Source organism: Acinonyx jubatus, chromosome B1 (assembly GCF_027475565.1).
Source record: "Acinonyx jubatus isolate Ajub_Pintada_27869175 chromosome B1, VMU_Ajub_asm_v1.0, whole genome shotgun sequence".
Taxonomy (NCBI): domain Eukaryota; kingdom Metazoa; phylum Chordata; class Mammalia; order Carnivora; family Felidae; genus Acinonyx; species Acinonyx jubatus.
In genome coordinates, this window is record NC_069382.1 from 27718586 (window position 1) to 27738669 (window position 20084).

Here is a 20084-nt window from a genome sequence, read left to right on the forward strand (position 1 = left end):
TGCCAGTTCTGCCTCTGGAGACAAGACATCAGGCCCTCCTGAACTCTGCCCTGTGTGTCTCTTCCCTTGGCTGATTTTAATCTGTATTCTTTCCCTGCAATCACGAGTACATTCTGCGAGGCCTTCCTGTGAATTACTGAACCTGAGAGAGCGGCTGTGGAACCCACAGGACGTGTAACTGGTGTCAAAAACGAGGGTAGTCTTGGGAATGTGCCCTCTAACTCCTGCAACACACTTTCAGATCACAAAAGTAAATCATCTAATGAATAATTTGCTAGGCTTTCTCTGACTAGTCTGTTCAAAGAGCCTCCTAAGCTCAAGTCCATCACTCTCTTCTATCCTCTGCTTTTCTTCCTACCAAGAATCACCGTCTGGCATTCTATTAAATCTGTTTATCATCAGTCTCCTCTTCTGTTCACAGCTGAATCTCCAGCACTTTGAACAGCATCTGGCACACAGGAGTGCAACTAAAATTTGCTGAATCTATGGTATAAAAAATACAATGCCAGCATTTATTCGACCATTCTTTTCTTTTCTTTCTCATTTCTCGAAGAAGTGTCTCTATTGCTACTAAAGCAAAGGCAAGACTGCAGAGCCAACTCTGCTCCTTATCTAGGTCGTGTGGGAAATCTTTCAAAAGTAGAAGACACTTTGTAAGTATTTTCCTCTCTAGAAATGAAAAGAGAAAAATTAAAGAATAGGCTACATATTACTTTGGCACATTAAAAAAATTACATGCTAAAAAGTCACTTCAAAAAATATTTCATATAAGATGGAAGAGGTGAGGGTACGATCTCACCTTCCCATCCTATTCCCAAAATAAAATGACCGCCTTTGTATAAAATATTATTTAACAGATCTTCAATGGAACTTTGCATGCTTTCATCGTGCTATATCACAATGCCATTGTAGTGCAAGTCACTTATCTTAGACTGTACCTCAAGATTATCATTTAACTCTTGCTCAAAAAAGGGCAGTTTGCAAGGCATAATCAACTGTCCCAGACTATAAGAGACAGCAAACCAAGTCTAGGCTTGAGCTCCCCACCATTCCCTAGAAAAGAAACCAAATCTGTAATAAACTGACCTCATTTCCTAGATTAATATGATTATTAAAGAAATTTAGACTTGAAAAGATACAAGAAGCATAGACAAGATTTAATCATTAGTAAAGGAATAGTCTGGAAGAAAATATTTCTTTATATAAGTTATTTTAAAGAACCAAGATTAGGATCACATTTAACTATGTTTACATCAAGAAGAATCAGTATAAGGGAATCACTTCAAAACAAAATTCCTATTTAAAGTAGACTCAAATTCTTACACTCAATAGATTACATCTATGATTTTAATGCCATTCTTAGAACAACTAAGTTCAGAAAACAGATACACTTTAAAACACAGCAATTGTTTTGGCATTAATTTTATCTTCAACTTCTGGTATTTGGTTTCCTTTTACCAAAGAAGGACTTCATTCAGCAAGTCCCTCATAGTATTTATCCTGAAGAAAAGACTGTGAAGAAAAAATTCATACAGGCTCTTCACATTAGAATAAAAGGCACCTACTACAAAGAAGACTATTCCATGCGAAAAAAATATGTAGACATCTTCATTTTATCTACCTACAGAGATGATTTTACACATCATATAGAGTTGAGAAATGAACTGATTTTAAAAAGTCTGCTTTCTAATCATTAGCATTTCGTGCTAGTCTAGTTTGGTTTAGTTTCTTTACCTGCCTGCTATGAGAGGCTGGCTTAGATAAGCATGGAAAATGACTGGTTCGGTCAGCAAAATTGGGTTTTAACCTCATAGTCCACTGTAATGAGGTCATTTTGTGTTACAGTTAGAAGGGAAGGAGCTACTTTCTACATCACTGCATTTTAGACTCTATCAAATGGACCACCAGAGCTTAAGAGAAGTTAAAATGAAGCACCAGTTAGGCTTTCTGATTACTAAGACCACTATTTTTTAGCTACAACCTATCAAAGAAAAAAGTAATCCAAGAGATTTTTCTTGCTCACAAAAATCATTCATTTTTATGAGACTCTAATCTTCATTAAGATGGTTTTAAGCATTCAGGAATTTAAGCACACTATTTCACATTAATGAGGTAAGTAATATCCTAATGATATTTCTGTTTATTTCAAGGCTGAGGCCACAACCCAGAAACATATCCATTAGTTTAACATAAGATTTACATATTTACACTCCTACACAAACCTCAAAAAAAAAAAAGCTTATTTATTTTGAGAGAGGGAGGGGCAGAGAGGGAAAGAGAGAATTTCAAGGAGGCTCCCTGCTGTCAGTACACAGCCTGTTCTCTGTGGGGCTCGATTTCACAAATGGTGAGATCATGACCTGAGCCAAAACCAAGAGTCCGAAATTTAACCTACTGAGCCACCCAGGTGCCCCAAGCCTCAAAATTTTTCTAAGTAGGCACTTTGTAATCATCAGAATAAAGATCTGCTAGCACACAGCTAAATCTCCTTACCTACTTACAGTATCACTGTCCGGGTTCTTCAGTATAAAATAAAGCTTACTGGATAAAAGAGCCTAAAAAGTTTCTCTTCCTGAGATGCTACCAAGAATTAAATATAGTTCTAGTCACACAATGTCCTGAACAGCGCCAGACTGGCTCTCCAGGCATACTATCTTTTAAAATTACTGTACACACTGCTGTTGCAGAAATGAATCACAGAAACTGATTCTCTATGCACATTAGTCAAATTTGCAATTAGCTTCAAAAGCTGGACTGTTAATTTAAGAGCTAGTCCTCTCAGAAGATGTACCTTACTATTTTATGCAAATAATTTTCTTTCTATACAAAAATGAACCTGGAAGGCCAGACCACATCTTTTGTAGTTCTTCCCCATTTGGCACTGGATGGCCTTACTTTTGGATGGATGGATCTTACTTTTGCCATTCTCTCAAAATAGGGCTTTTACCAGTCCCACTTTGGTTTCAATTTCAGCTGACTCCTTCAGTGTTTAGGCAACCTGAATTAGAACAGGAATTTAATTTTGAGGGAAAAAAATCACCACTATATAAAGCAATGTCCTATAGAGTATTTTCATTAGACTCCAAAAGATTCCTATTAAAAAATAAAAAACAAAAAACCATGTAGTCACAAAGAATTGAACCAAAAGATGGTCTGTATAACTAGGTTTAACATTTTATTTTTCTTTTATATTACTTCTTTATGCCTGCCATTCTTGACCTGGACAGGTAGAGGGAGTACTAAGTAGACCAGGCAAGGAGTTTAAAGTCACTTCACAAAATTGTTACTAATTCTAGTACTTTGTGCTTCAGATAACAGAGACTACATGAAATACAGAAACTATATTTTTCAGGGTTATACAACCACTACACATAAAACCTCACATCAACACAGCTATTTAATTTGCATCTTTTCCCAAAATGAGATGACAGATTTAAAACGCAGTAAAACGGGGGCACCTGGGTGGCTCAGTCAGTTAAGCTTCTGACTTCGACTTAGGTCACCATCTATCTCACAGTGAGTTCAAGCCCTGGTTGGGAGCCTGCTTCGGATTCTCTGTCTCCCTCTCTGCGTGCTCTCTCAAAAATAAACAAACATTAAAAAAATAAATAAAAAATAAAACAAGATAAAATGGCTATTTTTACTTGGCTTTTTCTAAGATTCACTCACTGAGGGCTTCTTGCTTGTCAGTACTTTATGGTATCTTTAAAAATTTTTTTTAATGTTTATTATTTATTTTTGAGAGAGAGAGAGAGAGAGACAACACATGCAAGCAGGGGAGGGTCAAAGAGAGAGAGAGAGAGAGAGAGAGAGAATGAATCTGAAGCAGGCTCCAGGCTCTGAGCTGTCAGCACAGAGCCCAACGCGGGGCTAAAACCCACAAACCGTGAGATCATGACCTGAGCTCAAGTCGGACGCTCAACCAACTGAGCCACCCAAGGCGCCCCTATCCGGGTAGTATTTTAATGTTACTCTTGTCTTACAAAAAAGGAATTAGAGGTGCAATGAGACTGGGTTTAAACTCAGATATGCTGACTACCAGAGTTCATTGTAAGTAAATAGCACACCTGTCAGGAAAAAGAATGTTGGGGTAGAGATATAAAGTGGAAACCAAAGACTAAGGTTAGAAGACAGAATACATATGCCACCAAGAAATACCACAGTGGCCATGAGAGGGTTGTAAAACTAAGCATTGGTCAAAAGGGTGGTGAGAAAGAAATACTATATTACACTTCTCCAGTCCATTGGCAATTCCACCTAAGGGGTAGAGGCCACAGATAAAAGGCTGGGTTATTTTCACTTAAAAATTCATGTTTAGTGGATATGAGCTTTTTTTTTTTTTTTTTTAAGTAGTGGGGTAGCTAGGTGGCTCAGTCAGTTAAGCATCTGACTTTTAATTTCGGGTCAGATCACGATCTCATGGTTCATGGGATTGAGCCCCACACTGGGCTCGTGACGACAGCATGGAGCCTGCTTGGGTTTCTCTGTCTCCCTCTCTCCCTGCCCTCCCCCTCTTGCCCATGTGCTCGCTATCTCTCAAAATAAAAAAAAATTAAAAAGAGTGAGGAATTTATAAGCTTAAATATACCTACAAGGTCCTAGAGATCTGTAGTCCAATTTATTTAAGTGCTGAAGTACAAATAATCTCTCTTAACAAATACAGAAAACTTCCTCAGATGATTAAGACTGAAGCGTGATTGAGGGGGTGATTGAGGGGTGCCTGGCTGGCTCAGGGGGAGCCTGTGGCTCTTGATCTCGGGGTGGTGAGTTGGAGCCCCACGTTGCATGTAGAAATTACTTAAATGAATAAAATAAAATAAAGTGACTTAAGTGTGATTGGGAAGTGGTACAATACTCTTCTCTATAAACGTATCTTAAAATTATTTTAGTCAAAGGGAAAAACTGATTCAACACCAACTCTGTTCACAACTTCAAGTCTGTATCTAATACTCATAGCAGGGTTAACCGACTAATTTCAAAACTAGGTATTTCAAAATTGAATGTTGACACTAGGCCTTGAGAGAGCAATTTAAAATGGAAATTTTAAGACTCGTGAAATTATAGATTATCAAATAAGAAAACAATGTCGACTTGAAGCTATAAGTAATGTTTGTTTCAGAAAGAAAAAAAAAACACCACTGGGTTGGCAGTTCTATTTACAGAAATTCTCCCGTGTTAAGAGTTATAATTATTTAATACATAACAGTCCTTGGCAACCTTACTTGTTAAAAAAACTGTTCTAGATTATTAGCTATTACTCCTCCATCCGTAAGTTGCATAATTTTAAGAGTGCCCTATTATTTTCTTCTTCAATGCATTTCTGAGGCGTCCTGATTTCCAAACAAAATGATCAAACAACTCTTACAGATTATGCCTTAAAAATACAAACCCCACAGCAGTAAGAATAAATAACTTTGTTACTCTTTCCTATAGGACTTTTTCTACATAAAAACGTGTGAAAATTTAGTCTCGATTATAAAAACTGAATAAGAAAAATCCCAGACTTTAAAATGGAGAGTGCGAAATGATCCCAGTGGTTAAGAAAACAATGGATACAGAATTCTGAAAGTTGCCCAAGATCACTCAATCAAGAACAACTGTCAGCAGTTAACCACCTACATATTTTATTATTCTTTGGGATAGGGGGAAAACAAAAACAAACCCAAACACTTTAGATAGAATAGAAACGGAAATAACTTTTTGAAAAGGGTTATTGTGCACCAAAACACGTTCCCATTCATCATTTCAAGTAATCACCGTTGCCAAACTTAAGACATGCTGTCTTGTTTTTGACAATAAACATTTTGCTTCCAAGGCCACTCAGTGCGAAGACCAGTCACCATCTGTTTCAACCACAGTCAACCTCTATTTAAAACATCAGCCCGCCATTACAGCCATCCCTCCACAAACAAACGCGTGACACATCCCAGGTTAGTGATTTTTTTGAAGGCCCTGATTCACCTGAGAAAATTCCTACGTCTACTTAAAAGTTCATTAATAGTAACAACATCCAGGTTAACTTTCGGTGCATTTTCAAATGAGATTGCATTAATTTGCCTGCATTCTAAAGCGCCGAGATCGCCAGTCCCCACGTGAAACGTTAGGGTCAGTAATCCCCAGAAGAGCGGCGGTGACCCCAATAAAATCTAGGGCGTGGATTCCTGATGGCACGTTTCCCCGCCCATCTCCACCGGACTCCTTAGGCCAGCGAAGTGAGCTTCCGGATGGGGCCCTAGGGTGGGCCCAGAGGAGAGATGGAGCCCGGGGAGGCCCCCTGAAGCTAAGTCATGGAATGGCCCGTCCCGCCGCCCGGGTGGACGTCCCAGCCGGGAGACGCAGCCCGACGGGAACCCGGACCGGCTACACGGGGCACAGGGCGGACAGGCCCGGGAGGGGAGGGGCCGCCCCCACCCAGCCAAACGCTCCCACATTTCTTCTTTTTTCTCTTACCTTTTCGCACAGCGTCCGCACTTGGTTCTCGTTAAGCTGTTTACACTCGTTCAGCTGCTCGACCCACTGGTCGAGCTCCTTGGTGAACGCCTTGTCGTCCATGGCGGCCCGATCTCCCTTCCCTGCCGCCTCCCTCCCCCCTCCCCGCCCCTACCCACCCCTACCCCGGGCGCCGCTCCCCTCTCTCGCTGCCGACGCCGCCGCCAGCTCCCAGCGGGAGAGGAGGGAGCCGGGGAGGGTGGCTGCGGGCCCCTCGCCCCGCCCAAGGCCAGCGGGCGGCTCCGGGCGCAGGGCCTCGAGACCCTCGCCCGCCCGGCTGCGCGCCCCGGGAGTCGGTGAAGGGCGAGGGAAGTTTACGGGGGAGTGAGGCACGGGTCTTCGGCCAACACCCTACAGAAGCTAACCACCCGCCGCCTCACGCCCGCCCGCCCGCTTCTCCCGGCTCTTTCGCCCCCTCTCTCGCTCTTTCTCTCCCCTCCCTCTGGGTTTCCGTCATCGCCTGGGCATTTCCGCCGGGAACAGGCGAGCTGGCGGCGCCGGCGGGGCTAGGGACGCGGAGGGTTGCAGCGCCTCCTTGTGGCTTGGAGGACAAACGGCCCGTGGGGGTCAAGGGTGGCCTCTATTTTACTCTTCTCCTTACTCACTTGGGGTCCGGACCAATCTCTTCCGGTTCTCCCTTCACATCCTTTTCTCTGGGAATTTAGACCCACCTTAGTCTCTGGCAGGGCTGTTTCAGCGCTCTGGAGAGGAATTGGGAAACCTGTGCCTTTCCTCAGCTGCATTGTCTCCCCAGAGTCTAGCACTCTCCCATAGCAAGCATTCAATATTTATTGGGTGTATAAATGAATTCTTTCTAGCCTTATCTCTGCAACTAAGTAGCTGTGGACCCTAATATCTTGAAGCCTCCCTTTCATGAATTTTCTGTATGACAACAATCTGTGTCCCTTCCAGCTCCAGCATTCTTTACTGCATTTACTGCAGTGTTTCCTGAGTTCTAGTGATTTGTACATTCAACATATATTTATTGAACAACTGTTAACTGCTAGATCCCTCGTACAGCAGGTGCTAAACAGCCATACTGACTATATAGAAGGCACATACTACTGCCAACTCAACCCAAGTGAAAGAAGAAGGCAAGTTTCCTATCTTGGCTTTGCCAACTTCATAGGTGTGTTCTTGCATCCAGTTTCCCCCAGCCTCAGATTCCTCACCTGTTAAAAGGGCTCAGTAAGGTCTACCTTTTCAGGTTGTGAAGAAACATTTACAAGTGCCTATCCAATAGTACAGTAAGGGGTTAACATGTTAGTTGTCTTTTCCCTCCTGGGCAACAGTTACAGAAAGCTTTTGGAAGGTGGCATTTGGGGGCACCTGGGTGGTTCAGTCGGTTAAACGTCTGACTCGTGATCTCGGCTCAGGTCATGATCTCACAGACTGGTGAATTCGAGCCCTATGTTGGGCTCTGCGCTGACAGCATGGGGCCTGCTCAGGATTCTCTCTCTCCCTACCTGTCCCTCCCCTACTCATGCTCTCTCTCTCCTTCAGAATAAATAAATAAACTTAAAAAAATTTTTTTAATAAGGGAAGGTGGTATATGAACTGAAGTTTGAACCTTCTCCCCAAGCAAAACCTTGAAGTTGCCTGGAGAAGAGGAAAAAAATTACATATATATATACACACATACATAATTACGCACACATATGTATATACATATACATACATACATACATATATATATACGTATATATGTACATACATATATACACATACATATATAATTGTTATTATTTTTGGTAGAGAACACATGTGTGAAATGTGGTCTGGAAAGCTACTTCTTTCAACAGAAATAGGTCATATGATGGGAAATCAGGCTGGAGGAAATCTTGATCTCAAGTGACTTGTAAATAGTACTAGACCCATTAAAGAACAAAACATGAAAAGGTGATGAAACAATACTGAAGAGAAGGGACACGTGTATGATTGCAGTAGATGTTGCAGTATCTGAGGACGTTAGTCTATTATCTATAAAGGCTTAAAGGAGGCTGAGTTTCAGCCAAACCTGGAAAGCTCAGACTGCAAATGTGAGTGGTTATTTTCAAAGTTCCTAGAGAAAATGGATTGAGCATAGAAAAACATACCCAGAGGAGAAATGGGAACCATGGATAGTGTTTGGGGAGGCAAGTACTTGAAGTGCAAGCAAATGTGTTTGGAGTTAATGTGAGAGAATGTTCTTAGAGTTGGGGGTAGGGAAGAGAGTTTGTGAAAAGAGTGCTTCCGAAAAGTTCAGTCAAGTTATGCTGTCAAGGAAAAACGAATGCTTTTTTGAGTCCTTCCTAGAGACCATGCATTTCACTTGTATCTTCTCATTTAATCCTCCAATAATCCTATTATCCTCCATTTTACACATAAAGAAACAGATACATAGGGGTTTAAAAACACGTCCAAGTCACACAGGTAATAACTGGTGGAGTAGGAATGAATACCCAAGTCTGTCTTGCTGCCATTCCTGTACTTTCTGTTCTATGACCTCAGCAGTCTGACAGGAGTAGGGAAGGCTGGACATTGGCAGACCAGTCAGGAGACTTGGTGAATGCAATATCAGTTTTTGGTATGCAATATCAGTTTTTGGTATTTTGGTTGTAAAGGCATCTTAATTAAAAATAAAAGCCATAATCCTTAAACATCTTTCTTTCTTTGCACTTTTCTTCTGTCACATATGTATGTATGTATGTATGTATATGTTGTGTGTTTCATCCTGCAGAAAATAACCATCAACCTCTAATCCTTGCTAATTACTCGCCATGTAAAACTGCATTTAATCTTAAGTTTGCAAGCCAGTTCTAAATTTGTTTACCAGAAATGTTCTTGTTTTTATTTGCCAACCTCTTTCCTTTAGAAAAATTAAAAAAAATTTTTTAAGTTTATTTATTTTGAAAGAGAGAGCAGGGGAGGGGCAGAGAGAGGAGGAGAGAGAAAGAATCCCAAGCAGGCTCTGCACTCACAGGGCAGAGCCCAATGCAGGGTTCAAACTCAGCAACTGTGAGATCATGACCCGAGCTGAAATCAGGAGTCCGAGGCTTAACTGACTGAGCCACACAGGTGCCCCTAAATTAATTAATTAATATTTTCATTTTTATTAAAATTTTTTAATGTTTATTTTTGAGACAGAGAGAGACAAAGTGTGAGTGGGCAAGGGACAGAGAGAGAGGGAGACACAGAGTCCAAAGCAGGCTCCAGGCTCTGAGCCTTTAGCCCAGAGCCTGATGCAGGGCTGAAATCCACAAACTGTAAGATCGTGACCTGAGCTGAAGTCAGACGCTCAACTGACTGAGCCACCCAGGTGCCCCTAAAAGTTTCTTTTAATGTTTATTCATTTTTGAGAGAGAGGGCTGGGGGAGGGGGGAGAGAAACAGAGAGAGAGAGGAAGACACAGAATCTGAAGCAGGCTCCAGGTTCTGAGCTGTCAGCCCAGAGCCCGATGTGGGGCTCCAGCTCATGAACCCCAAGAAGATGACCTGAGCTGGAGTTATTCAGTTAACCAACTAAGCCACCCAGGCGTTCCTACCTTTTTCCTTTTGATCAAAGAATTTTAAAATCATTGACTTCAGCAGATCCTTTGCCTTAAAATTACGTGTTCGGGTGCCTGGGTGGCTCAGTCGGTTAAACATCTGACTTTGGCCTAGGTCATGATCTCATAGTTCTGGAGTTAAGGCCTGAGTTGGGCTTCAGCACAGAGCCTGGAGCCTGTTTCAGATTCTGTGTCTCCCTCTCTCTTTGCCCCTTCTCCTCTCACACTCTGTCTCTCTGTCTCAAAAATAAATAAACGTTAAAAAAAATTACATGTTAGATATAGGGCACCTGGGTGGCTCAGTCAGTTGGGCGTCTGACTCTTGCATTTGGCTCAGGTCATGATCTCATGGTTCATGGGTTCGGAGCCTTGTGTCTGACTTTGTGCCAAACATGGAGGCTGCCTGGGATTCTCAATCTCTTCCTCTCTCTCTCTCTGCCCTTTCCCTGCCTGCTCTCTCTCTCAAAATAAACAACCTTGAAAAAATAATATTACATGTAATATTTGTTCTTACACAACTGACTAGGTTCTTTTATTTTTTAAAATTTTTTTAATTTTTTTAATGTTTAATTATTTCTGAGACAGAGAGAGACAGAGCATGAGTGGGGGAGGGTCAGAGAGAGAGGGAGACACAGAATCTGAAACAGGCTCCAGGCTCTGAGATGTCAGCACAGACCCCGCCGCGGAGCTCGAACTCATGGACCACGAGATCATGACCTGAGCTGAAGTCGGACGCTTAACCACCCAGGCACCTCTAGGTTCTTTTAAAATATATAAATATTGATAATTTTCTTGATTTAAATGGTTTTAATATGAATCATTTATATTTATATTTTGTAATATTGTAGGAAGTTTTATGCTACATTTAAAATTATACACTGTATTGTTCTAAAAAATATTCTTCTAAACCACCATAATTCTCAAAAGATTAAATAAGTATCTTTACTTCTAGTTAAAAAAAACCTGATGATCAGAATGTGAAGATGATATTGTTGAAATTGACACAGGGAATTCTGTGTCAGAATCTCCATCAATTATGATGAAATTACAAACATAAAGTCAAATTGGAAATGCCTTATTTAAATTTAAAAACTACACATTGCTATTAATAAACTATTAATAAAAATATCACAGTTCTTGTCATTATGATTTGGATACCATAGTTTTCATACTAGCTAACACTGGTATAGCAGAGATTGCTGTAGTCTAGCTAATATCCACTGTACAATTCTGTTTGGAGTAAAAAAAATGCCCTGCTTAAAAAAATACCTAGGAGTGGGTATGTGGTGTAATTTTGGCAAGAGATATAAGTAGAAGTAGCTGAGAGGGGCTGCACAGGAAAGCTTGTAAGGGAGTAAACTCAAAGTGCTCTTGCCTGGAACTCATTGTAGGAGATGGAACAGCCATTTTGAAGCCAGTAGAAAAAAAGCAAGAGATGAAAGACCACATGTTAGGGGTAGCTAAGAAGAAAGATAAAAAGAACTTGGGTTCCTAATGACAATGAGAAACCAGAATAGCAGCTCTGGACTGTCTATTTCCAAACGTATTATGAGTGAGAAAACAAAAAACAAAAAACAAGCTTCATATTTGTTTAAGCTTCACTTGGAGGTTTTGTTACATCTAAACACAAACCTGGCAGATACATCCAGATACTACTCATTTTATGCTTTGACTAAATGATAGGTGGAAAATAATCTGATTTTTTCTGACAATTAGTGAAGTTGAGCAATTTTTCATATTTTTTGACATTTAGATTGTGTATGTGAATTGGGTGTTCATTGTTATTTTTTTTTAATGTTTATTTTGGAGAGAGAAGGACAGAGCACGAGCAGGGGAGGGTCAGAGAGAGGAAGACGCAGAATCAGAATCAGGCTTCAGGCTGTGAGCTGTCAGCACAGAGCCGTTGAGAGGCTCAACTGCAAGGACTGTGAGTTCATGACCAGAGCCAAAGCCAGAAGTTTAACTGACCGAGCCACCCAGGTGCCCCTTGAGTGTTCGTTATTTTATTGGGGTTTTCATTTCCTTATTACCGATTTATAGACTGTCTGATATACATATTTCAAATATTTTACAAAGTGTGTTACTTGGATACAAAAATTTAAACATTTTTTTGGTTGTGGTAAGAGTATTTATTTCAGGCAGTACTCTAAGTACTTAAATTACTACCTCATTTGTTCCCTTCATTACAACCCTATGAAGTAAGTGCTATGATTACTGTTCTAATTAACCAAATGAGGATCCTGAGGGAGAGAAAATCAGTTACTGGCCCCAGGTCACTCAGTTGGAGCCGGGAAATGAAGCTAGGTAGCCGGAGCCTACCGCCTCCAATATCTGTGTCATACTCTGTCATAAATCTGTTGAAAGAGTCTCGTCTGCCCCAAGATTTCAAGAATACTTTATTGTTTATTTCATATACCCAAATAATTTCTATAGATCTCCTTGCAATATAATTTTTTTTGTGATTTTTGCTATTGTGGTAAAATATACGATTTACCACTTAAACCATTTTTAGAGTGTTTTTTGTTTTTCAAAATGTTTATTTTTGAGAGAAAGAGAGTATGCAGGTGCGTGAGTGGGGGGAGGAGCAGAGAAAGAGGGAGAGAGAATTCCCAGCAGGCTCTGCACTATCCCCGGGGAGCCCAATGCAGGGCTCAATTCCATGAACTGTGAAATCATGACGTGAGCCAAAATCAAGAGTCCAATGTTTAACTGACTGAGCCACCCAGGTGCCCCTGATTTTGTTTTTTGTTTTTTTTTTAAATAAGCTCTTTGAGCACATCGTATACACTGTATGTTAGCTAACTTGACAATAAATTATTAAAAAAAATTAAAAAGTAAATTAAGCTCTTTGCCCATTGCGGGTCTTGAACTCAAGGCCTTGAGATCAAGAGCTGCATACTCTATGGACTGAGCCAGTCAGGTGCCCCCATTTTAACCATCTTTAAGCATACAATTCCATGGCATTAAGTACATTCACAATATTAGGCAACTCTCACCACTCTCACCTCCGGAGCTTTTTCATCACCCCTAAAAAGAAACTCTGTACCAATCAAACAATAATCGTCATCCCCCTAATATACATATACTCTACTATTATTTATCATAAACCTCAGAAGAGCCCTCACCCTGACGCCCAAGGAAGTTTTTGGTGCTTATTCTAATACTCTTGAGTTATCTGGATTATTCATCTAATATGCATTTTCCCAGATTATATCATATCCATTGATTCTAAGATACTGTGTTTTTTTTTCATACTGTAACACATTTGAAATCAAATCCCATATTACAGTCAGTGACATCTTAGATTCAATAAAATCCCTTTTAGAATTGTTTACAGCCAAAGTGCTGTGTTCAAGTTACTTTAGTTTGGTCTCTCTCCACTCTTTATTTCAGTATGGGTATATTATTCATTTAACAATTAATTTTGTATCTGCTTGCCTATAGTTTTACTCCCATGCTTCTTGATTTAATTTTCTTTTTGATATGTAGAACGTTACACAAGCTTCCAAAAGTAAAATTTAACCAGAAAGGTGAATTTGGGAAAATGTCCTTCTTTCCCTTCCCCCTTTCACCCTGTTCTCTCTATAGTAACCAGCTTCATTGTTTTCTGCTTTTTCCAGTGTTCTTTTATACAAAAATATGCGTGTATTTCTTTCTTTCTTTCTTATCCCCTTCTTTCTTATCCAAAAGGTAATATGTTAGGTATTCTTTTGTACTCTGCTTTTTTCAATTTAATATTTCACAGAAAACACTCTTCATTGGTTCATAAAGATTGTGTTCATTGTTTACAACTGTATAGTCCTCCACTGGTGTATGCGACATAGTTTATTCAGCTGTGCCTAAATGGGAATTTAGGTAATTTCCCAAATTTTGCGATGACAAACAATACATTTGCATTTTTATATTATTGGAGATTTATCATCCGGATAAATTCCTGAAAGTAAGGTAACTGGTTACAAAGGCATATGTAGTTTCCTCACATATCGACAACTTCTGCTGTACAGAGATTGTACCACATAACATTCCCACAGTGTATGAGAGTGCCCGTTCCCTGCAGCTTCTCCAACAGAGTAGTACCTGGTCAAGCTTTTAAAATTGTGCCACTATGATAGGTGAGAAATGGTATCTCGATGAGTTTTTAATTTACATTTGTGCTTTTTTCATTTTTCTCCCAAACAAGGTTACTATGACTGGCTTAATTATGAATAATTCCCTAGGTCTGTAATAGGGATGTATTTTCCCCCTATTTCAAGGGCTCTCCATACAGTTATCTGAACAAAATTGGGGTTTGATCAACATCAAAGAAATGCATTTCTAACTAGAGATAATGACTGTTGAGTAGGCAAAGGAGAGCGTGTTCAGAAACACAGAGGGTAGATCTACCCTAAGTTCACTTATGCATGTTCTCTCACATGATCCTTGAAAGAAATTTAGATGTAAAAATACGGTGAGTAACTAAGAAACACACTGGTACATTTATTAATGCTGATGCTGACTGGCAAGGTAGGGAGTAAATGTCAAAATTTGTATAGATTATTTTTCATTTTAAAAATAATAAAATTGGGGCGCCTGGGTGGCTCGGTCGGTTAAGCGTCCGACTTCGGCTCAGGTTACGATCTCGCGGTCGGTGGGTTCGAGCCCCGCGTCGGGCTCTGTGCTGACAGCTCAGAGCCTGGAGCCTGTTTCAGATTCTGTGTCTCCCTCTCTCTGTGACCCTCCCCCGTTCATGCTCTGTCTCTCTCTGTCTCAAAAATAAATAAACGCTAAAAAAAAAAAAAAAAAAAATTAAAAAAAATAATAAAATTATTGGGGTCCTTGGGTGGTTCAGTCAGTTAAGCACCTGACTCTTGGTTTTGGCTCAGATCATGATCTTAGGGTTCTTAGGTTCAAACCCTACATTGGGCTCTGTGCTGATAGCACAGAGCCTGCTTGGGATTCTCTCTCTCTCCCCCTCTCTCTGCCCTCACCTGCTTGTGCACACTGTTTCTCTCAGAATGGATAAATTAAAAAAATAATAAAATTATTTAAAAAGTGGTGCTGAGATAAACTCTGAGTCATGATCTAAAAGCTGTGAGCGATTCGGGGAACCTAGGTAGCTCAGTCAGTTAAGTGTCTGACTTGGGCTCAGGTCATGATCTCGTGGTTTGTGGGTTCGAGCCCCGTGTCTGGCTCTGTGCTGACAGCTCAGAGCCTGGAGCCTGCTTCAGATTCTATGTCTCCCTATCTGTCTACTCCTCCCCTGCTTGTACTCTGTCTTTCTCTCTCTCTCAAAAATAAAATAAATAAATAAATAAATAAATAAACATTAAATATATTCAAATGCTATGAATGATTGGAAACTGGAAACTGGAGTGGCCCCAAGTAATCAAAAATGGAAGTAATGGATACAAATGACCACAAAGTAGTAATCGAAGGGGAAGACATTAATGCGGGGATTATGTCTTACAACAGTGAGCATAGAAAAACAAGATACTGTGGATAAGAATTAAATACAATAAATAAATATATTAAATATTGACAGAAGCAAAAGATTTCACTTGAAAGTGCTTGAGATGCTGATTTTGAGAGCTGCCTTTGGAGATAAATGTAAAATAAAAACATGGGAGAACATTTGAGAGTATTCAGGAACAATCTATGAGTCAATGAATACTTAGGGATTAAATCACATGAAAATGTTCCATGTTTCTACACAAAAAGCCATTGATAACACAGAAAGCCAGACAAGCAAAAGTTACTCTGGGTAGTACTATCTATCATCTATCTATCTATCTGTCATCTTTTCATTTCTTCTATGGCCTTATTTAAATCTACTAAATCTATCACAGGCCAATAAAGTGAAAAATCTCTCATAATAATCCTTTTTTGTCTATTTCTGGGTTTTTAAAATTCTTTTCCTAAAAGGTTTTCTAATTTAAAGTATACATTAATGGGACTCCTGGATGGCTCAGTTCGTTAAGTGTCTGACTTCGGCTCAGGTCATGATCTTGCGTTTTGTGAGTTTGAGCCCTGCATCAGGCTCTGTGCTGACAGCTCAGAGCCTGGAGCCTCCTTTGGATTCTGTGTCTCCCTCTCTCTCTCCCTCTGGCTCTGCCCCACTGCCCTGCTTGCACTCTGTCCGTCTCTCAAAAATAAAGGAAACATAACAAAAAAAAAAAAAAGTACACATTAATGTTGTATATAGTACATTAATATGTTATGACTTCATAATATTAACTTTATAATAACTTATTACTCTCAAATTTTATCTTAATGTAATTTTGATTGTTAATATTATCACCAGTTTTCTTTTCTACAGGACAATTGGTAAATCTTTGTCCAATATTAAACTGTGAAGTTTATCTTTCCACTTATAACATCTTTTTTATGCAACAGTGGAGTAATATGAATGGGCTAACCAAGAAGTTAAGGAGGAAATTAAAAAGTACATAGAAGCCAATGAAAATGGTAACACCAAAGCCCAAAACCTCTGGGACGCAGCAAAGGTGGTCATAAGAGGGAAGTATATAACAATCCAGGCCCTCCTAGAGAAGGAAGAAAAGTCTCAGATACACAACCTAAACTTACACCTTAAAGAGCTGGAAAAAGAACAGCAAATAAAACCCAAAACCAGCAGAAGACAGGAAATAATAAAGATTAGAGCAGAAATTAATGCTATCAAAACCAAGAAAACAGTAGAACAGACCAATGAAACCAGAAGATAGTTCTTTGAAAGAATTAACAAAATTGATAAACCCCTAGCTGGTCTGATCAAAAAGAAAAAGGAAAGGACCCAAATAAAATCAAGAATGAAAGAGGAGAGATCACAAACAACACAGCAGAAATACAAAAAATAATAAGAGAACATTACATGCAATTATATGCCAATAAAATGGGCAATCTGGAAGAAATGGACAAATTACTAGAAACATATAAACTACCAAAATTGAAACAAGAAGAAACAGAAAATTTGAACAGACCCATAGGAGTATGATAGGAGTATATTTGTTATACTAATGAGGTGACTCATGGTTGGCCCCAAAATAGCTACAGGATGGGAATTGGTCACCCAAAACACATGTCATACGACAGGTTAGCCAATTTTGGGCCAGCCTGACCTCAGAGGAGGTTGGAGCTTCAGATTGAGCTCAGCCATGTGATCAATTATTTGATTAAAATGTCTATGTAATAAAACCCCAATAAAAACTCTGGATATTGAAACTCTGTAGAGATTCCGAGTTGGTGAGTACATCAGTGTGCAGGGAGGTGAGGTGCCTGGGTGCCACATGGAGAGAGGGCAGAGAAGCTCTGGATACCCATCCATTGGCAAGGAACTTCTCTGCACATTTCTTAGTTTGGTTGTTCCTGATCTGTATCCTTTATCATCAAACTATCATTGTAACCGTCATGTTTCAGTGAATTTTGTGAGTTGTTCAAGCAAATTATTGAAACTGAAAGGGTCATTGGGAACCCCTGAATTTGTAGCCTGCTTGGGATACACTTGAAATTTGTGGCTGCAGCCTGAAGCGGGGACAGTCTTGTGAAGGGTTTTGCACTTCACTTGTAGGGGTTGTGCTAAGTGTCAGAATTGAAATGAATTGCAATATACCTATTTACTGTCATGGAATTAGTTATGGAACCGTGCAACACAGTAAGTTTTTATCTTAATACATCTTTTGACAGGTGAACTTATGACATCTACTGTTTTGGTTACAACTATATTTAACTTATTGTCATCTTAACACTTTAAAAAGTAGTTAAAGTTGCTATAGTTACATAATTTTTTAAATTCATGGATGTAATTTATATCTTTTCATAGTTTGCTGTGGAAATTAGCTGCTCACTTTCTTTTGATTCTCAGATGCATAGGTATACTTAATCCTTTTATTTTACAGTACATTGTCAACATGTCTGTGCAAAATCCTTGTTTTCCCCTTTCATCCTGGATACAGGATCTCGTTTCTCTCCTTTGAACAATATTCTTTAATGTATTTGACATACATATCCTTAAATTATCCATGTAAAAGATACAGTATTATGTCTTACGTGCATATTTGAATTGTGCTATGCATTTATTTCCAACTTCACTAAATGATGACCATTACTGTATTTAGCTTCTAAGTTTTCTTTTCAACATTTTTAAAAGTTTATTTAAGAGAGACCAGAGAGAGCGTGAGTGGGGGAGGGGCAGAGAGAGAGGGAGTGAGAGAATCTGAGGTAGGCTCTGTGTTGTCAGTGCAAAGCCTGACATGGGGCTCTCTCAACCGTAAGATCATGATCTGAGCCGAAATCAAGAGTTGGTCACTTAACCAACTGAGCCACCAGGACGCCCCGCTTCTAACTTTTTTTTTATAAAATATTTTTTAAATGTTTACTGATTTTTGAGAGAGAGAGAGAGACAGAGCATGAGTGGGGGAGGGGCAGAGAGAGAGACACAGAATCTGAAGCAGGCTCCAGGCTCCGAGCTGTCAGCACGGAGTCCGATATGGGGCTCAAACTCACAAACCATGAGATCACGACCCGAGCCAAAGTCGGACACTCAACTGACTGAGCCACCCAGGTGCCCCTAAATTTTAATATATAGTATTCCACTGTATGAATGCACCATAGTTGACCTATCTAATGATCTTATCCCCCTTTCTGATTTTTGGGTTTTTTTTTGCAATTCTGATGAGTATGAAGTGGTATTTCATTATAATTTGCATTTTGTCTGTAGTAGTTAGTTTGAATATCTCATTATACATTTGTTGGCCATTTGGGCTTCCTCTTCTGTGATTTGCCTGTTCAAATCGCAGCAGGCTCAATATTCTTGTTTTGTTTTATTTCCGGGAGTATGTTGTATATGTTAATCCCTAGTTTTATTTGTGTCAAGTAATTTCCCTCATTCTGTCATCTCTCTGTGAAGTTCTTTGAATAGAAACTGTTGTCAAATCCATTTTGTTTTCCTTTTTGTGATTTTTGGGACTTAAATCATTTCTTATTCCTATGTCTACATTTTAGCTTATTAGTTCTTAGTATATGTTTGTTCAACGTGAAAACCTGGGGTCTGGCCAAAGATGTAATCATGGGGAAACACCACACAAATTCAAACTGAGGGACACTGTATAAATTAATTTATAAATTTCCAATGTGTCAAGGTATAAATATCAAGGAAACCCTGACGAAACATTCCAGACTAAAGAGAACTGGCCATGAAATACAATATGTGGTTCTAGCCTAGATCCTTTTGCTGTAAGACCCACTACTGGGACAAATGGTGAGAATTACATGGGGTCTAAGGATTCAACGGTAGTAAGGTATTGGTGTTAATTTCCTGATTTTAATGATCATACTGTTATGTAGGAGAATTTCCTTCTTTATAGGAAACATACACTGAAGTATTCAAGGAGTGGTGAGGCGTCAAGTCAGAAACTTACCCTTAAACAGCCCAAAAGTAAAAGTTTTTTCAACTTTTCTATAAGTTTGTGACTGTTTCAAAAATTTTTTTTGCTGTTCTTCAGATCCAAATAGAGGTAAAATCAGTAACCTTTACCTGAAAACAAGGTCATTCTGCAACAATAGGAGCCCATTTTCCAATTCTTTAAATAGGAAAAATTATAATGCACATCCCAACCCCAAATCTCCAATTTCCTAGAAATGTAACAAAATATGATTAATTACCCATGTACAAACAAGAAGCTATCATGTTTGAATGTAAAATGCTTAAAACATGGCTTTCTGATCACCAAACAAAATGGTTTCAATAAACAGTTTTGTACATAGTAGTTTGTGGGGGATAAGCTTAGGAATCCCCCAGGCTTACACCAATGGGTTAATAAGGCATAAAGAAATACAAAGCCATGGGGTGCGTTTAAGCGTCCAACTTCAGCTCAGGTCATGATCTCGCAGTTTGTGAGTTAGAGCCCCATGTCGGGCTCCGTGCTCTCAGTTCAGAGCTTGGAGCCTGCTTCGGATTCTGTGTCTCCCTCTCTCTCTGCCCCTCCCCCACTCATGCTCTGTCTCTATCAAAAAATGAATAAACATTAAAAAAAATTTTTTTTTAAAAAAGAAAGAAATACAAAGCCATAAAATGCTCACACCTGAGTTTGGGTAA

At 39.5% G+C, this 20084-nt stretch overlaps 1 protein-coding gene across 1 annotated transcript in view; it reads right to left on the reverse strand.

The window, feature by feature from the left end:
* PPP2CB (protein phosphatase 2 catalytic subunit beta) overlaps nucleotides 1-6946 on the reverse strand; it is a 34290-nt gene extending 27344 nt beyond the window's left edge. The window contains exon 1 of the mRNA XM_015062701.3: nucleotides 6451-6946. Within this exon, the coding sequence (XP_014918187.2) occupies nucleotides 6451-6552 (102 nt within the window). The 5' untranslated portion in view covers nucleotides 6553-6946. The remainder of the gene's footprint in view (nucleotides 1-6450) is intronic.
* Nucleotides 6947-20084: the final 13138 nt, after the last annotated feature.